This window comes from Balearica regulorum, chromosome 3 (assembly GCF_011004875.1).
Source record: "Balearica regulorum gibbericeps isolate bBalReg1 chromosome 3, bBalReg1.pri, whole genome shotgun sequence".
Taxonomy (NCBI): domain Eukaryota; kingdom Metazoa; phylum Chordata; class Aves; order Gruiformes; family Gruidae; genus Balearica; species Balearica regulorum.
Window position 1 is genome coordinate 49440668 of NC_046186.1, and position 17278 is coordinate 49457945.

The 17278-nt window shown below is 47.3% G+C and overlaps 1 protein-coding gene across 7 annotated transcripts in view; it reads left to right on the forward strand.

Moving 5' to 3' along the window:
- Nucleotides 1-17278, forward strand: part of PRDM1 (PR/SET domain 1) — a 103744-nt gene that overhangs the window by 76586 nt on the left and 9880 nt on the right. For 3 of the 7 annotated variants that reach the window (XM_075747805.1, XM_075747807.1, XM_075747809.1), the window contains 3 exons: nucleotides 3701-3949; nucleotides 10688-10807; nucleotides 14001-14253. In XM_075747805.1, the coding sequence (XP_075603920.1) occupies nucleotides 3767-3949; nucleotides 10688-10807; nucleotides 14001-14253 (556 nt within the window). In that variant the 5' untranslated portion in view covers nucleotides 3701-3766. Of the gene's footprint in view, nucleotides 1-1942; nucleotides 2085-3340; nucleotides 3441-3667; nucleotides 3950-10687; nucleotides 10808-14000; nucleotides 14254-17278 lie in introns of those variants that run through there. The other 4 variants (XM_075747804.1, XM_075747803.1, XM_075747810.1 and 1 more) reach the window with 3 other exon arrangements.

Genomic DNA, 17278 nt, shown 5'->3' on the forward strand with positions numbered 1-17278 from the left:
AAACAGCTGCCTCTCAGAGTGAGACTATTTTTCGGTAAAATAATCACCTTCAGTATGACTACATTGTTTTTCTGTTCTATGCGGTGTGACTCAGCATCAGTTAATTAACCCAATCAAGTAGGCCGGATTTCTCTCCTTTAATGAATGGTTCTTCCTACATCAGAGCCTTCCTAGACCTCATTTTGGATGCGCCTCGGTTTTACCAGGTATATCCAATTACATTTATATCCTTCAGCCCAGCACTCAGGCCACCTCTCTGGTGGAATTACACTGTGGTGGAAGTTAAGCCAGGACACTCACTTACAAGCAGTTGCCCTACTTATGTCTGCTGCCACAAGCCCTCCTGTGTTAGCGCACATGGAAGGTCTTTATGCAGATATACTATTCTCAGCATTGCGGACCGAAAATGGCAAGTAATCCTTTCCACACATCTTTTATCAGAGGGAGGAGGAGCAGGTTAAGGGAAAGGGATGTGTGTACACCTGTCAGAGAGACAGACAGGCACCCGATTGCATAAAATGTGCTTTTTTTCCCTCTTTCTCCCTTTTTCCTGTGAAGAACTACGTAACACCCAGATGACCCCAAAATATAAGTATGCGTGTGTTTAGAAGAATATGAAACTAGCTCCCACGTAAAGTGTCGGGAAAGTGATGAGAAATACGCTTGCAGACGTGTGAGAAGAAGGAAGAGTAGTAGAGTTGCTTCACAGTGAAGCAGCTAGCGTTCGCACTGGGCTGTAGATGGCTATAAATGGAATTGTGTATCACCGTTCCTCTGAGCCTGAGGACGCCTTGCTGAAGAGACAGGACCACTGAAGGAAGTAAGGCATCTGGTTGTTTTGTAATGAGAAGCAGGAATGCTCTTAATAATAAACAAACAGGACATTGTATGCCATCATCACAGGATGTCCTTCCTTCAGCCAGCACGCTGACTTTGGATCGGAGGAAAAAAATAAATTGGGTGCAGGGTCTGCTAATTGTGATACTAATCCTCCTTCCATCATCAGCATGCTCCCGGACGGACGGTCGCTTACGTATTGCCTTGTGCGAGATCAGCGCTTATTTTCTTACCATGCTGCAAAAGCACCGAGTTTGGAAAGAAATGCTGCCTGCCTTGTCCTGCTCCTGTCAGCTTCTCTGCTGTTAATCGGGGAGAGGGAGATTTTATTTAAAGGAAGAAACTGAAACGTTTTTCCTAATTCCTTCTACAAGAGTTGATTGGAAAGAGACTCCGGAAAGGGATAAAATAAAACCTCTGAAACTCCCAAATTGGTCGTATCAAGTAAAGTATTATAATTGTTAAGGTTTGGGAGTAAGTGCTTTGAATCGGGTTTTAATCAATGTTCTGGAACCTGAGAGTCATTTTAATTGTTATTTTTATAATGTTCTATCTAGTCAAATTAAGGGAGAACGAAAGCGGGTACGTGTTGACCTCTGGAGCTTAAAATAGCACGAAAGATAGATTTCTACTAAAAACTGTCTCAAATGCGCTTCCCGCGAAGCGCGGAGGTGCCCGCCAGACCCAGGCCGCTGGGCAGCGCCGCGCGTCTCCCTGCTTACGCAGAGCCCGTCCCCGGCCGTCACATCTTGGTCGAAAGGGGGTTTAATAAAAAAAAAAAAAAAAAAAAAAAAAAGAAAGAAAGAAAGAGGTAATAATACTAATAATTTTAAAGTCCACAACCCGTCCCGGTGGGTTGGGCGGGGGCCCGGCGCAGGGCAGGGGCGGCAGGTAGAGCCCCACCTCCCGCGCTGTGAGGGAGAGGAGCCGGGGGAGAGAGGGAGGGGCCGGGCCCGGTGCGTGAGCGCCAGCCGCGCGCGGGCCGAGCGCGAGCCGCGGGCGGGCCGAGCGCGCGGCTGTGGCAGGCGGCCCCCCAGCGTTTCCCAGAGGCAAGAGCAGGGCGCGCGGCAGCACCTGTCTGACAGCGGGGGAGGAGCGGGAGGGGAGCGGCGGCGGCTGGAGGTGTGAGTCAGTCTCCCGGGGACCCGGCCGCTGGAAGGAAGGAGAAATGTTTACTCTGTAGAGATGAGCCAGGTTTGGCGCCGACGGTGGGCTTCGGTGTGGAAACGCGCGCGGACTCTGCCCCGGTAAGGAGCGCGATGCCTCCCCCCAGCCCCCCCACCTCCACCTTCCCGGCTCCTTTTTCTCATCCTCCCCGGCCGCGCCGGCCCCGGCGCCCGAAGGACGAAGCAAAAGTTTCCTCGTCGCCTCTCCCGGGTCGGGAGCGCTCCTCTGCTCAGCATTAACCCTTTCGCTCCGCCGCGCAACTGTCACCCCCCTCACCCCCCACCCCACGCCCCCGAGTTTCTCTCTTAGTCTCCTCTCCCCCATTTAATGCCGAGAGTCAGTAACTATCGCATCGCTCGTCTCGACTTGCAGTCGCGACGGGGCGCGGGGGCTGGTCCCAAGGCGGCCGTGGGGGAGCTGCGTGCCGCGACTCCCCGCCTCAGCCTCTCCGGGCAGTTGCCGGCGGCTGCGGGCGGCCCGGCCGTGTCTTCCCCGCGCGGGAGAGGCGGTCCCGGGGGGGGGGGGGGGGGGCGCCGGGGGTCTCCTGTTAACCCCGAGTCAGTCAGCCCTTAACCTTTTCCTCGGAAGATCGTGCTCTTTCAGTCTTGGCGTTTCGGGTTGGGGTTTTTTTTTTCTTTTTTTTGTGTTTTGTTTTTGTTTTTTTCCCGGAGGAGGGGTGTGAGTTGCACAGTGGCTGTATATCCGAAAAGGAAAAATGAAGGGATTTTACACCGGGCTTGCACATCATTCCCGGCTACCGGCATAGGCACAGATTTTTGTCCCTAATGAACCTTAATGGAAAGAGCCTGACCTAGTACCCGTTTTCGGATAGGTTTGATAATAGTGCTTCTGTCCTGAATAGACAGAGGGGCTGAAGGACTTGGTGGAATTGTCCTGCGAGGGTCCTGTCCAGTGCTTTGAGACAGTAATTCTTGGAGGTACCATCAAAATCAAAAGGAATAATAGAAAAACTTATTATTATTTATTTTATTTATTTTACCTACTCCTTTCCTTCTCTGGCCTCCGAGAATGTGTTGCAGTGCTTTGTGCAGGGCTGCTGCTGCTGTAGTGATGCTGGCAGGATGTCGGCTTTCTCAGCCTTCCATGCCAAAGGATAAGGGGACGTCAGGAGGAGGCGGGGGGGGGGCAGGTTGTTTTGAAAGTTGTTTGTGTGTTGAAAGCCGGTGGGAAAGTTCAGGCTTCCCCATTTGGAAGAGGCAAGGCTGGGTTCCGCTCTTCCAACATGCGCTTTCCATTTTTAGCTTCATTCAGACGCAGACAGCAGCTCCTTTCCTCTTCCTCTCCTTGTTTGTGACACTTTTCTGAGGCAGCTTTTCCACAGGCGGCTAAGTGGTCTCACGGCCATGACCCCACGTTCTCTTCAGCATGGAATATCTTTTTTCTCTCTGAGGCATTAAGGAAAGGGTCCGAAAAAGGTAAAGCGGTTGTCAGCCTAGGGATTTTTTTTCCTTTTTGTTTTTGTTCCCTCCTCATTATTACTGAGGCTGGCGTTTTAAGGTGCTGCTTCAGTCAGAGCAGCTTCGTTTACACTGCTTTTTGGCTATTACTCAACTGTACCAACTATCCTGCATACGCTTTTAAAGTGTCACAGACTACTGTATTAGTCACGCTGTCTCAACGGAAACCACAACACTGAAGGACAATGAGGATTAAAGGCTGTTTTCTTATTTTCCAGGCTGCTACACAGTGTAGCTCGGACGCTGTGAGTTTCAAGAATCTGGTGAAAGGGAGAGAGTGGACAATGAAAATGGACATGGAGGATGCTGACATGACTCTGTGGACGGAAGCCGATTTTGAAGAGAAGTGCACATACATTGTAAATGATCACCCGTTGGATCCCAGTGCCGACGGAGGCACCCTAACTCAGGCAGAGGCTTCCTTGCCAAGGAACTTGACTTTCAAATACGCATCTAACTGCAAAGAGGTAAGCGGCAATGCTCTGGGGAAGGTTGGAGTCAGACAAGCCAAATCACAGCGTTTTGGAAAGTGTGTGCTTACCCTGGCTTCCATTCTTTAAGAGACACACACACACACACGCACCCCCCCCACCACCAAATACTGCCCACTGGCTTTTGAGATGGGACCTTAATAAGTCTTTTAAGAAACTGTGAGCTGGTCATCTGTTGTGTAATATTTTCGGTGGAAATCGCAGCCAGTCTATCCCTGAAACTGGTTCTGTACCAATTCGCAAACAGTTAAATTTTCACACAATTTGAACAGCATCTGAATAAGCATATTTAAACTGTGGGGTAGTTCTCTGTGCCAATTTCTAGCCTGCTCTTTGCCAGGACCATTCATTGCCTCTGGCTCAGAGATTAAAGTGCCTCGGTTGTCCAATAAATAGTTTTAAAAAAAGTAGAGGAAAAAAACCCCAAATTCCTGGAAATGTGTTTAATTATTTCTTTTTGTTTTCCCTTTGGTTACAAAATTGCTTTATTCTTTTTGTGAGCTTGCCGTATTCCCAACTTCCTAAATTCTTAAAAACTCCTGCATATCGATTAAGGGCGTGATGGTGGAATTGTAGCAAGCTTGACAGAAGGGTGGCCGTAGCTTAAATTAACTTTTGTTTATCTGGGACAGTATCTTCACTGGTAGCTAGCCGTGCGAGTCTGTCCTATCCTTGTCCCTGGAGTGGGTACATTCTTTGTTGTTGTTTCAGAAGGGCTGGAAAGAAATGAGCCCGGATGAGCAATTTGGTTTTGTGTTTACTCCTTCATATAGAGTAGCTATTATAGCTAGGTGTGATGTTCGGCAGGGTAATAACCCAAGGGACAACCCTTCATTTCTCCTTGTGCTGAGACTTGTGGTATAGCAGCTATTACCTGTGCTTCTACTTTGGCTAAACACACTGACCACAGAGCTGAATAGAAGAGGTACATTCATCCATGCCTATCAAATATTTCCTTCCAAAGTAGGTACTTGTTTAATCCTGTGTACAGAAACAGGGCCGGACCCCCACCTGGAGGGTATTGGCACAGTGGAATTTACTTGGCAGTGCCTAATAGAGTGCCTGATAGGTTTGGTAAGAGGTTAAAGCTGAATTCTCCTGTAAAATCACTCTTCTCTTCCCATCTGCCCTGCCCTGCCCCGCAGAGCTTTGGCAGAGAAAGGACACACTCCAGAGAAGAAGTGCAGAACCTTGTTTTGTGTTATTGCATCGTTAGATAGGTCTTACTTTGGCAGGGGGTGGTGAGGGGGGACAGATAAAGCTGTGACTCTGCTGTGTGATACGGGAGGATTTCTTGGTTGAAGGACGAGCTTGCGGCGGGACAGCTCAGGCAGATCCTCGGCAGCCGGCTGGTGACTGATTGGCTGCTCAGGCTGCTGGTTCTCTCTGCCCCTGTTCAGTCCTGCTGCTGTGGCAGGAGACATCCAAGGAGCTTTCAAAATTTCCCAGCGCTGTGTTTGGAAACACCGAGGTGTAATTTCTTTATGCTATAGCTCAGGTCGGTGAATCAGGGTAGGAGGATTGCTGCCATCTCTGTATAAGAGGTGGGGGGAGAGAGAAGTCGTTGAAAGATTCCTGGTTCTTCCTTGTAAAATGTGACCCGTGCAGCTCCCTGCTAGTGGGAGTCTGAATATAGGACATCCTCCTTTTGTTCTCCGGAGTTCCCCCTGGTCTTTTATTTGCGCTGAGTAGCACCTACCGTAAGGAGCAATAGGAACTTTCAAACCCTGACTATTTCTAAGGTAGCTCTGAAAGAAAGGGCCGGTCTGATCCTTTTTTTTCCCACCTTCTGTGAAAGCTACGGTCCTGTGAATGTACGGACAGGTCACTCATTTGCTACTTGTCTGCGGGGTGAAATAGTTGCAAATGGTGTAATCCACTTGCATTCTAGCAACTTCTGGTGAGAAACATTATACTGAGTGCGTGTTGCTCTTGCACATCGGTGTTTGTGGGGTCAGCAGGGGAGCCTGATTCTGGTTTTGACCTCATGGAAAACCACTGGAGTCCTGACAGCTCGATAGGGTGGGTTTTTTTCACTTGCGAAAGGATGAGGTAAGACTTCGGGGGATGCATGCGTGCGTGTTTGCCAGTGGGTTTCAGATGTGAGCTGTCTTCGTTGTTAACTTTGGGGAGAGCTGTGGCTTCATCTGGTTGAGAGTTTTAAATGCTGAGTCAGTTTATTGACAAAAACATATATAATACATCGCTTGTGAAACGCTAATACTGTCATGATTAGATCATGAAATCCTAGTGCTGTCATGATTAGTAGTATATCTCCATTTAGAGTAGGAAAAGTACTGCGTGCCTGCTTAGGAGGGAGGAAGTACAACCGCTGTTGTTTAGGGAGTGTTGCTTTTTGTGTTTCTCTTCCTTGCATGCTTTGTGAAGCAAGTAGCTCCTCTTTAAAGGTTTATTGAATTTGCAAGGGAGTCCGTGACACGTCATATTCTTGTTTATTCTTGGATCTTGATCGGGGATTTTTCTGAAGGACACATTTTTCATTATGAGTTCACGGTATGTGTCAGCATTTTAAAAAATGAATTACTACTGCTCGTAACATTTTAGGCTGCTAGATTTACATGAAGTCATTTATTTATTTCAATGCGTGAATTATTTATCCTTTCCTCCAGTTTTAGCAATTGACAAAAAATGATGAAATGCAGTGCCAAAATCACACTCTAAAAGGCCATATGTGAATAATCTTTTTCATGCAGACATTTAAAAACATTTTTTCCAACAATTTTTCCCTTTGGTCTCAGTCCTTAAAGCCCAAACAGCCCTTCTTGATGTAAAGGGCCAGATATTCTGCTGTCTTGAATATTACTAGTGCCTCATCCTGGTCCATGAGCTTGACAGAAACATACCTCAGCAAAGCCATTACTTGTTGCATTTCTCTGATAAGGCTGTTCCTTAGAGACAGACCCTCAATCAGTGATTTTGATGAAAGTAGTGATTTTGAGCTGTTACTAAGTGTGCCTCGCTGACCTCAGACACTTGCTCTCCCCTGTTGCTTTTCTTTCTTTTATATACGATCATCGAGGAAGCGGTCTGAAAGCATTTCATTTCATGGCATCTCTTCTAGAAAGCTGGTCACTGAACGAAGGGGAAAAATTTATGTGGGCTTATGTAGCTGTAGAACTAGTAGTTAAAAAAGAAATAAACCAGTGTTATTCCAGCACGGCCTTCCCTGTTTGCATTTGGAGAATACTGTTATTTCACTGAAGCCAATAAGAGTTTGTTTGGTGGTTTTTGTGTTTTGTTTTGTATTTTTTTTAAAAGCAGTTTAGGGGTCCCATTGCAAAATAACCTCCTCTTGCAGAATTAACAGGGCTCGTTGTTTACTTCCAGTGCCCTCTCCGCAAACAAAGATGCAGGAGTGCTGGTCTTTCAAAGCACCTTCTAATAACAAATTTGGAACCCGAGCCCATCCATCTCCTTTCCCGGGGGCTGCGGGCAGGGCGGGATGTGCTCTGCCACCCGGCCTGCTGACCAGGCCCGGCGGGCTCCAGGCCTGCCCGTGCCCACCCCCTGCTCCCGGCTCCCGGCCCCCGGCGCCGTATTAGGACCCTGGTCAGTTCCAGGGCCGCCGCCGCCGCCCCGGGCTGCTCCCGGCCCCGGCCCCGGGCTCCCCTAGCCGGGCCAGCCCGCAGGCGGCCGGGCGCTCCCCGCCAGCCCGGCTGGGCACCGCCGCTGCAGCGCCTCCAGGTTGCAGCCGGCCCCCGCTCTCCAGCCGGCTCCTCTCGGCTCATCTCTCCCGCTTGGACTGAGGGGAGAGCGGGTTAGCTCGGCCCGGCCTTGGCAGGAGTCACAGCTGCCTGCAGGGCCGGGAACCGGCCTTACGGCTTCAGGCTAACGTTTGAGTTCATCTTCGTGCTAGAAATGCTGTTTTACTGAAAGGAAAAATGTGGTAGCAGCCTGCTTGCAAGAGTGTTGAAAGTTGGAGCTTTGAAGGGAGAAGGGGGTAAGTGTCTGTACAGAGGAGATTGTTCTGAAAATAGCACGTTGCTCCCTTACGGCACAGTTTAGACCCAGAAGGCTGCACAAGGGCAGCAGGCTTGTATTTGTGGGGAGCGAGCTCAGGTCATGCTCCCCTGTGGTTCCCTGCCACGAGGCTGTTTCGGAAGGTCTCATCGCTGAGAGGCAGCAATGTGCTGAAGGACACCTGGTGGACACAAGTCTGAAATGCCTCTCTGCGACAGCTTTCCGGCAGCCCAGAGACGGCTTCCCCTCAGCTCTGGACGTGGAGTTCCTTCTCTGTTTTGCCTACAAGCCCTCGGCAGCTTCGTGGCCTCTTGTTCAGCTGCCTCCTCTAAGCTGCAGCAGGGCAGGAGTCCCTTTTGGCTGCAGCGGGGGGGGCTGCGGGCAGCCTGGAGCCAGCCTGCCCTGGTGCTGCCGGTACCCCTCTCTCGGAGGGTACCCCTCCTTGACCACAGCAGCTGAGCTTGTGGGGGCCAAGAATTGCTGACCAGAAAGCCATCTTCAGTTAAAAGTCATCTGGACAGCTTTAGTCTGGTTTAGCAAAACTTGAGTGTTGGCACAGACGGATGTGCAGAACATCCTCTGCCAAAAGAGTCTTCTGATGGGTACAGGGTGAGAAATTGTCTCCGTGTTCAGCTGGGGGAGAAGCAAACACTGAGTGTAAGGTGGATATCAAAAAGTATCTGCTGTGTCAGAGACAGCAGTTCAGTGAGTGTTTCAAGTTGACTAGTTCAAGGAGCGATTTCTAGAGATTCTGAGAATTTCATTAAAGTCGTTTTAATAAAGGCCAGAATATTTTAGAACCATGAAAAAACTCAAGCTACCATGCAGTAAAACTGGTAGGGTGTGCTGTAGCTTGGTTGTGAACTTTTCTTGAGAGGGCAGATGGATGTAAATGAAGATATATGGGGAAGATGAGAAGAACATCTGCCTTTTTCAGCTCTCTCTGAGAAATGTACAAGCAAGACAAAAATAAAACTGAGCCACTGAGCTTGTTTCAGCTTGTGGTAGGTGTAGGAAAATTTCTGGAAGTCCCTTTTCTCTCTGTTCAGTCCAGATGCACAGATCAATGGAGCATTTAACTACCTCTACTGTTGACGTTTAATTTTTTTTTTTTTTTGTAGTGTGCAGAAACACATGTTGAAATGCAGACAAGCACAAACAGCCACCATGTACACCCAGCAATCTGTTTCCGGGTGGATTACCTCCTTGACTCCATGGCTGTTATTCGTCCCCTTTATTTTGACGTTTAACACAAAATTATGCTAGGCATTAGTTGTTGAGTGGGATTTTTAATCTTGACCAATACACAGACAAGTGTTTGTCTGTCTGTCTGTCTCCCTCTCTCACACCAAAGCTGATACAACAGAAGAAAATGTAGCATGAGACAATCACAGGGTTTAGCTAATTTGTGAAGTGCTGTCTACAGTCCGGGGCTGTCCTTTGCTCCAAAGGACTGTTACGAAGAAAATTAAATGCTCACTGAAGTGAGCTGTCTGCAGGGTCTGATGAGTGCTAATCTGCTTTGGTAAAAGAACATTGATTCCTTGCAGGGTACAGACAGCAGTAATCCTAACTCTCAGTGTTCATCAACCACATCTGCTGTTCCTGTCTTGTTCTGAGATCCTGGCAAGCAAAAAGACAGGTGGCAAGATGTGTGAAGGAGATACGATTCATACATTTTGCCACGAAAGTTTGGTTATAGTACCAAATTAATGGACTTTTTGCCTTCCTTTTTTTTTTTCCCCTCTATCTGAGCAGCAGAATCAATCTTGCAAAGGCTTGGGGTTTTTCTGTTTACAAAATTGTTGTTTTTCTAACATTGTTTGGATACATTAAATTTAAGAAGATTGGTGAGGAACAGAGAGAGACAAAACCAGTAACTCAGCAGTGTTTTGCAAAGGGTTACTCCAAGGCACGTTCTTCTGAATAATGATGAATTGCTTCCTGATTTGTGGTCAGTGACTTTTTTTGGTATAATTACTGTCAAGAAGGAAGCTGAACAACTAGAGTACATTTCTTAGACCTAGCATAGTGGAGCATTTTCATCAAAACCCTTACGCCTTTTTGACCAAACCCACTTGACATATGTTACCGGAACTGCTGCCTCCTTTTTATAAAAGAGGGTGATCTGTGAGTACATGTCCCAAAGCCATTTCATATTCTGTTTTGTATGCCACTGTATGCTGGTGAGAGAATTGTAGGTCGGGGGTTTTTTTTGTTTGTTTGTCTCTTTTTAGCTATCAGGACGCTATAGAGTGAAGAAGGTGTTGGTGGTGGGAGGTTTCATTTTGATCTGGAGCAGTCATTCCAGTTCCTAACTTAGTAGAAAAGTCAGCTCTGTAGCAGTGAAGTGATTGATAGCTATTGAATAGTTTTGTTTGCCGGAACTAGACTTTTGGGGGTTGCCTTTGCTAGGAGAAGTAACTTCTGAAGCTATTTGACAGTCTCTGTACATTTCATTTGCTGTTTCTTCTTGTAAATGTATTTCCACAAAACACGTTTTCCAGGCAGTGTTCATCTTTGGCTTCCATATGTCTCAGTAAGATGCTAGTATCTAACAAAGCTGGTCGTACCGTGTCCAACACAGTTGCTAATTTATTTCTGTTTTGCTGACCTATCACTAAAAATGTCTTGCATTGGGTGCTTTACCTTGTTAAGTTCAGCGGACAGGGGAGAGGAAGACTTTTTGATTTCTGCTGGCAATGGACTGATCCTGTGCTGCTCTTCTTGTAGGTCACTGGAGTTATAAGCAAAGAGTACATCCCAAAAGGAACACGCTTTGGACCCCTGGTAGGAGAGATCTATACCAGCGATACGGTTCCCAAGAATGCGAACAGAAAATACTTTTGGCGGGTAAGCAGGAAAAAACAGCACCATGTTGTCGCAGTAAGCAGATCACTAAATGAGTACAGCTGAGAAGCTGGGTCACTTCCTGCTTCAGACCTATGTGAATGCAGGGGGCAACTTCTGTACGCTGCCAGGGACAGGCAGAGCCAGTGGGGTGAACTAAGCCAAGTAAAAGCCTGGCTGTCTTGGATGTAGGGACTGTGTGGGTGGAGAGAGCATGGGAGATGCGCAGCCCTCCCCAGCTCTGTCTTCCGAAACAGATCGGTGCTTGATTGTGTAAAGAAATAGTTCTGCTGCTTGCTGTAGGGGCAGGTGATTTTGCATTTCTTCACAGCGGAAAGTCATTCTTGTTTACGTAAATGTCATGTATCCTTGATTTTTCCACCTATGAAGAAGCTGTGAAAGTACTGCATTATCTTTTACTCTGGAATTATGATACATTTTGTGACCTTTTTTTCCTGGGTTTTAAATAGAACTGCTGTACCACAGTGGTGGTGGTCTTCAGCACGTAGCATTCAAGTCATAAGCTTTTCTTAGTCCACTTCAGAAAGTCTTAAAAGAGCAGCCCACAGATCTCAGTGAAGAGAAAAATCCATTAATGCCAGACAAACACTAAAGCTGATGTGTAATTTGTACTTTGTAGTGTAAACTGGAAGGGAGCACCAGCCAATTTGTTTTGGCTTGGGAAGTCTGCACTGGGGATTATGCTTCCGGTTTATCAGTTGACATAATCCTCAGTATCCTTTACAGACCCATTATTAATTGTTAGAGAACGTTCCTTCAGCCCCATCTCCTTCCATGGGTTTGTTTTGCTGCCTTCTAGCCATTTATGTTGTGTCTAAATTGGTGGATTTGGGAGTATATCCAAGCCTCTGTGCCCAGGTGCCTGCCTGCCTTAGCAATATCCCAGCCTCATACCCAGGTGAAACCTAGGGCAAGCACCAGCTTTCCCCACACCCTTTTCTTCCTATCTAATTGCATCATTTTGGTTTTCTCAGGTTGTCTTCATGCAATGTAATACAGCATTGCACTGGCAGTTATTTTGCATGAGTGTTTTTGCAAATCAGGCAACTGTTTTCACATTCGTTAGGCTACAAAATGTTTCTTTTAACTGAATTTTTTGGGAGCTTGCATCCGGCATAGGAAGAGACTGGTATACCAGCCCTAGCCCTGCCAGTTGCTAATAAGATGGCAAACATTGGGAAGAGGGGCTGCTAGCCATCTTGCAGGACTTCATTCATATATTGCAGGGAGAAAGATGACATCATTCTCACGGTGTGATTTTAAGCCTTAATGCGGAGGGGTCCTCAGAAATGATATCCTAGGATCCATCTAAGCATCGTTAAATTCCCTGTTATAATCTCTTGATTCGTTCAAGACACACTGCTGCACCAAAAATGAATTCCTTTCTAGGGGTCTGAAACAGGCTTGCATATGCAAAGGAAATTGTGGGAGATAACTTCCCACATGTTATTAAAGGCATCCTGGGCTTGCTGGCAGGAGCGGGAACATCTGCTGCGCGCGTGGGGGGACACTGCCTGCGCCTTGCCCACACGAGGGGAGCGGGGCCACCCGGGGCCGACGTCATTTCTGGGAACCGTGCCGTGACTCAGCACATCTGGTCTCGCCATCCCCAGAATAGGTGGGAGCCTGGTGGGGCGCCTTTGCTCCAGAGCCAGAGCGTGGTGACCGGCAGCATCCGTGGCCCTGTCATGGGAGCCATGGACGGCTGGTTTGGGAAGCGGCGGCAGGCGTTGAGTGCCGGAGCCCCGCGTTCCTGGAAGTTTGCGAGCCAGGGTGAGCAGAGAAACCCGAAGGCTCCTCTTGATGCAGCACAACTCGCCCGGCTCCCTTCCATTTTCTCATAACAAACACACCGCAAAATCTCTCGCAAGCTGCTTTGATGAGGCCACATGTATTTCCCCCTTCTCAGTTTACAGGAAGTTACTCTTAAAGAAAGTGATTCTGGTGTTTACGGCCCGCGTTAAAGGGCCAGGCTGCCTCGCCCCTCTCTGCTGGCGTCTGTCTCTCGGGGAGAAGAGGAGAGGTCCCAGCCGGCCGGCAGGCGCTCACAGGGCGTGCTGCCTGGCCAGGTAGGTGCGAAGGACAGCAGCGTGAACGCAAAGGCAGGAACACGCCATGGAGTGTTTGCCCCCAGGATAAGCTCTGTTGCCCCTTCGGAAAGGCATTTCCTGCTCAGCAAGGTGCATTGCTGGTGCAAGCTGCTCCCGCTTCAAGGTTTAGCTTTTGCCTGATCATCTGTTTTGTGAGACCCAGGAACCCCATTTCATCCAGCATGGAGCTAGTTCCCTTCGAGAGTAAGGGATGTGTCTTTAACAAACGTGTTTCCTGGATTTTTCTTTATTTTTTTTTGTCCTTTAAATAATTCTCTTATTCTTACCACTCTAAGAAACAGTAGCTTTTGTGAGTGATTGGGACATCTTTCCCCCCAAGCTGCTGAGCAGTTTTAGATTCATGTTTTCTTTCCCCTCTGTGGACAAGCCAGAACGTGTCCCTCGATAGGAAAAGTGACTTCTCGTCGGCTGGCCCCTCTCCAGGTCTTCGTTAAGTTATGGCAGGTGAAGTTCATCTTTGCCTCGCCCAGCCTTTCTACAAAAGGGCTACAGTCCAACTGTGAGCAAGTGTTGCTTTAGGACTCTGGGGGGGTGGAGGATGTTTGCATAGTTTAAACCTTTGGGCGGAGGTGGTAGGAAACTGTAAGTACAGAGGCCATAGAAAAAGGCGAGAAAGACTCTGACGTAGCACAAGCGAGTCAGTCTTATACACAGGTGACTCAAAGCATTAATGCAAGCATGCACTCAGACCTGCAGTCATTAGCATCACCCACTTGTTGATCATAGCACCAGGAATAGGACTCTAAGGTAGAGTGTTCATGCAGGGGGAGTACTCTGCATTTCAGATTTTGGGTCTGATTTGTCCATACTAGCAGAGACGCAGCTTAAGCAGAAATGGAAAAGGTGACTGTGGACTTACCTTTGAATAAACATCTCTTTTCTTAACACAGAGGATATCATAGTTGGAAAGGGGGGAACCCAGCTTGAATTCTTTTTTCAGTAATTTCTTCTCTTTTTTTTTTTTGTTTTTTAAGAAGGCTTATAATTTTTCCCCTCTGGACTCTATGTGCACGTGTTGCATATTGTGTGTATATATATTTATAGGCACTTCCTCTCTATTCCAGATCTATTCAAGTGGTGAGCTTCACCACTTCATTGACGGATTTAACGAGGACAAGAGCAACTGGATGCGTTATGTAAACCCTGGCTACTCCATTCAAGAACAGAACTTGGCTGCTTGTCAGAATGGAATGAACATCTACTTCTACACCATCAAGCCCATCCCTGCCAACCAAGAGCTGCTTGTGTGGTATTGCCGAGACTTTGCAGAGAGGCTGCACTATCCCTCCTCCAGAGAGCTGACAATGATGAACCTCAGTAAGTGGATTACAGTATAAACAAGGAATGCTAGTAATGTTTCTTCTGCCTCGATGATCTAATAATAAGTTGTATAATTACACAGCTGCATCATCTGTTGTGTCACAGTAGGTAGCTCGGAGTGGAAAAGGGGAATTAAAAAAAACCAAACCCCAACACAACAGCATGAGTTCCCTGTGCCCGTTCAAATGTAAACAGCTTATAAAATATCTGAACAGTTACTGGTTTACAGTCTGAGTCTTATCTGAAGAAACTCTGGACAAACAACCTGAATATATCCTCTGCCTTCAGAACCATAGATGTTTGTTCACTCTCAGACTTTCCAAGTCCAGATCTCATAGTGCATTGAGCACAAGTCTGCTTTGATAGCATAGACTAAAGGCTGTCCAGTCATGTTCCCAAAGGGCTGCCCTTACTATACAAGGAAGTGGCCGTGTGCCATGACTCTGTCTAGCTGTCTGACAGAATATAGGTTGACTGCATAATGCTCTTTGAGCCTTGCATCTACACGTACTTATCTTATGGGAGCAAACCTCCTGTGGTCTTCTCATCTGGTTGTTTTTTAAGCTCAGTGTAATTTGTCCCTGTTTCTTGGCTGTGTATTGCAGCTTTCGTTTTCTGTTCAAAAATAATAGCACTGGTAGCAGGGGTCAGAGGTATTTCCAGGAGTTTATCTCTGTGTTCCTCTGTGGTTTCTGACCATGAGTGCTTTACTCATAGCTTAATCACTGCCTAGCACCTCACCCAGAGCCCCTTGAAGAGAGGGAGAGATTCTTGCTGACTTCTTATTCAACTCTTAGGCTGCCTCCCCTCCTGCTAGCTGCTCTGAGATAGAGCAGAGCATTCTTTTGTCCTTCTGCCAGTGCCTACACTGAAATTTGAAAGAAAAACTGCAAGCAGGTTGTGTTGTTTTTGTTTTGTTTTTTGTTTTTGTTTTTAATAAAAAGGACTATTTGCTGTTATTTGGCAACAAATAATGGGTTATAAAATAGCAGTGTTACTTTGGGGATCATTAGAGCTAAAATGTAACCCCGCATCATGAAAATGATGTCACACATTAAGATTAATCAGAAGTGCGTCTATCCTCCACGGATGTCATCCTTTCACCAGTTTTTGGACTTTCCCTACTAAGTGTAACAAATTAGAGAAGAAAATTCGCTTTCTCTTAATGGCAGAGGGAAGAGAGGGAGGGGATGTCCTGTGCTGCTGTATTCCCTATTCAAAAAATATCTTGCTGATTCTATCATCTTTGCACATATGTCATTTCACCACTCGCTGTGCAGTTTTATTTCCTGATATGATGAACTGTTGGCTTTTCAGTGGGATGAGACAACAGCATTAAGGGTTGCTGTGGATGAGGAGTTTGCAAAGACCCGGCTAGACACATTTGGCCACTAGCTAGGAGGGTACACAAATGCAGCCTCAGTTTCCTGCATCTGCCGGCATCTTAGGTTGCCTTGCAGAAGTAGCAAGGAATGTATTTGTAAAGTGTCAACTAATTACCTGGTTACTCTTACTCAGGTCAAAACTGGGGGTGTCTGGACATGTGCAGAATAACCCATTTTAGTAAAAGTAGGCTCAGTACATGGATTTAAAGAGATGGGATCTTGAGTGACAGTTGTGTTGCTCACCCTTAACATTCGAAAGAGCAATCTTTCCAGATGCTGGGATCAAAATATGCCTTCTTTTTGGAGATAATTCTGTTTAAACCATTTAGAAATTTTATGTTAGCCCCCTTCACCTAAAGAAAATAGCAGTTCAGAAAAATGAGAAAAAGTTCTCACTTTTTTAATCTTTCCCCTCATTTTTGTGACAAACACATTCAAGCCTAAGGCCTGCAGTTAGGCCAGAAACCCTACAGGTACTGTAAGGATTGAGGTTTTTTTTCTTGAAAAGTACAGAAAAAAAATCGAGAGGTTTCCCAAAGATGCTCATTTGCTGAAGGCCCTGTTGCAACAGTGCGAGCAGGGATGGTTCTTCCAGTGTTAGTACTGGAACCAGATGAGTTTAAAGTGAATGTCAGCACCATTCCATTTTCTTCTTGCCCTTCCTCCCAGGCCACTTCTAGGTAAATCCAAAATTTGCGAACATCCTGCTGCCTCTCCAGCCTCTCTCTCTGGCGCAAGCCTGGCCTCACACTGTGTTCATCTATGAATAAAGCACAGGAGGCTTCTCCCCAGATAGCGAGCATCTTGTGTCTGCTGCAGACATGGGGCTTTGCCCCATCAAAACATCTTAACACAGTTTTGCTTGGGGGGACCTCTCAACGGTCACCTCCTTCACCTGCTATAAGCTCAGGAAAGCCCTCTCCAGCCAAACAGATTGCTAATAATCTGGTGTTTAGAGTGGCACGGCTTCCCTCAGAGGAGCAGGCGAGCATCGCTGCCTCTCCCATCTCCTGGCTGCTGGTTTTGGCACCCTCTGAGGAAGAGGGAGGGAAAGTCGGGGTCCACATCCCACCACAGGATGAAGTCAGGACTCCCTCCCGCTGGGACACGTACCGGCATGAGCGTGGGACAGCAGCGCTGCCAGCCCACGGCCGTGGTGTGTTGCACCCAGCTCCCTCCCTCCACCATGACTTCGGTGTGCAGAGCATGCTGGCGCCCGCAGGAGGCTTTGGAAGAGCCGTGACTTGGCTGGTTGCCTGGCCCGGCACAGGAGACGCCACTTGGGCCACACACCAATGGAGAGCTTCCAGTGTGGCCTCAGTCTTGGCAACTTCAAATGTAGGCAGCTGCTTTAGGTGCCTCAGGGGTTGGAGGATCACGGTCTTGAAGTTCAGCACCTCAGTTCCTCTTTAAGCACCCAAGTGGGATGGGCCTCTGGGGAAAAATGTAGCCGAGAATTTCTCTGGCTTTGTTTCCTGTAATTAGTGGCCTCAAAAATGGGAGAACTACCACTTTAGAGCATAAATATATTTACACATCCACATACAACATCTACTTGCCTCTGTAACAGCAAACTTTCAAATTAAAGGTAACTTCTCCAGTGTTAGTTCATTTGTGCCATAGAAGGAAAGCATCCA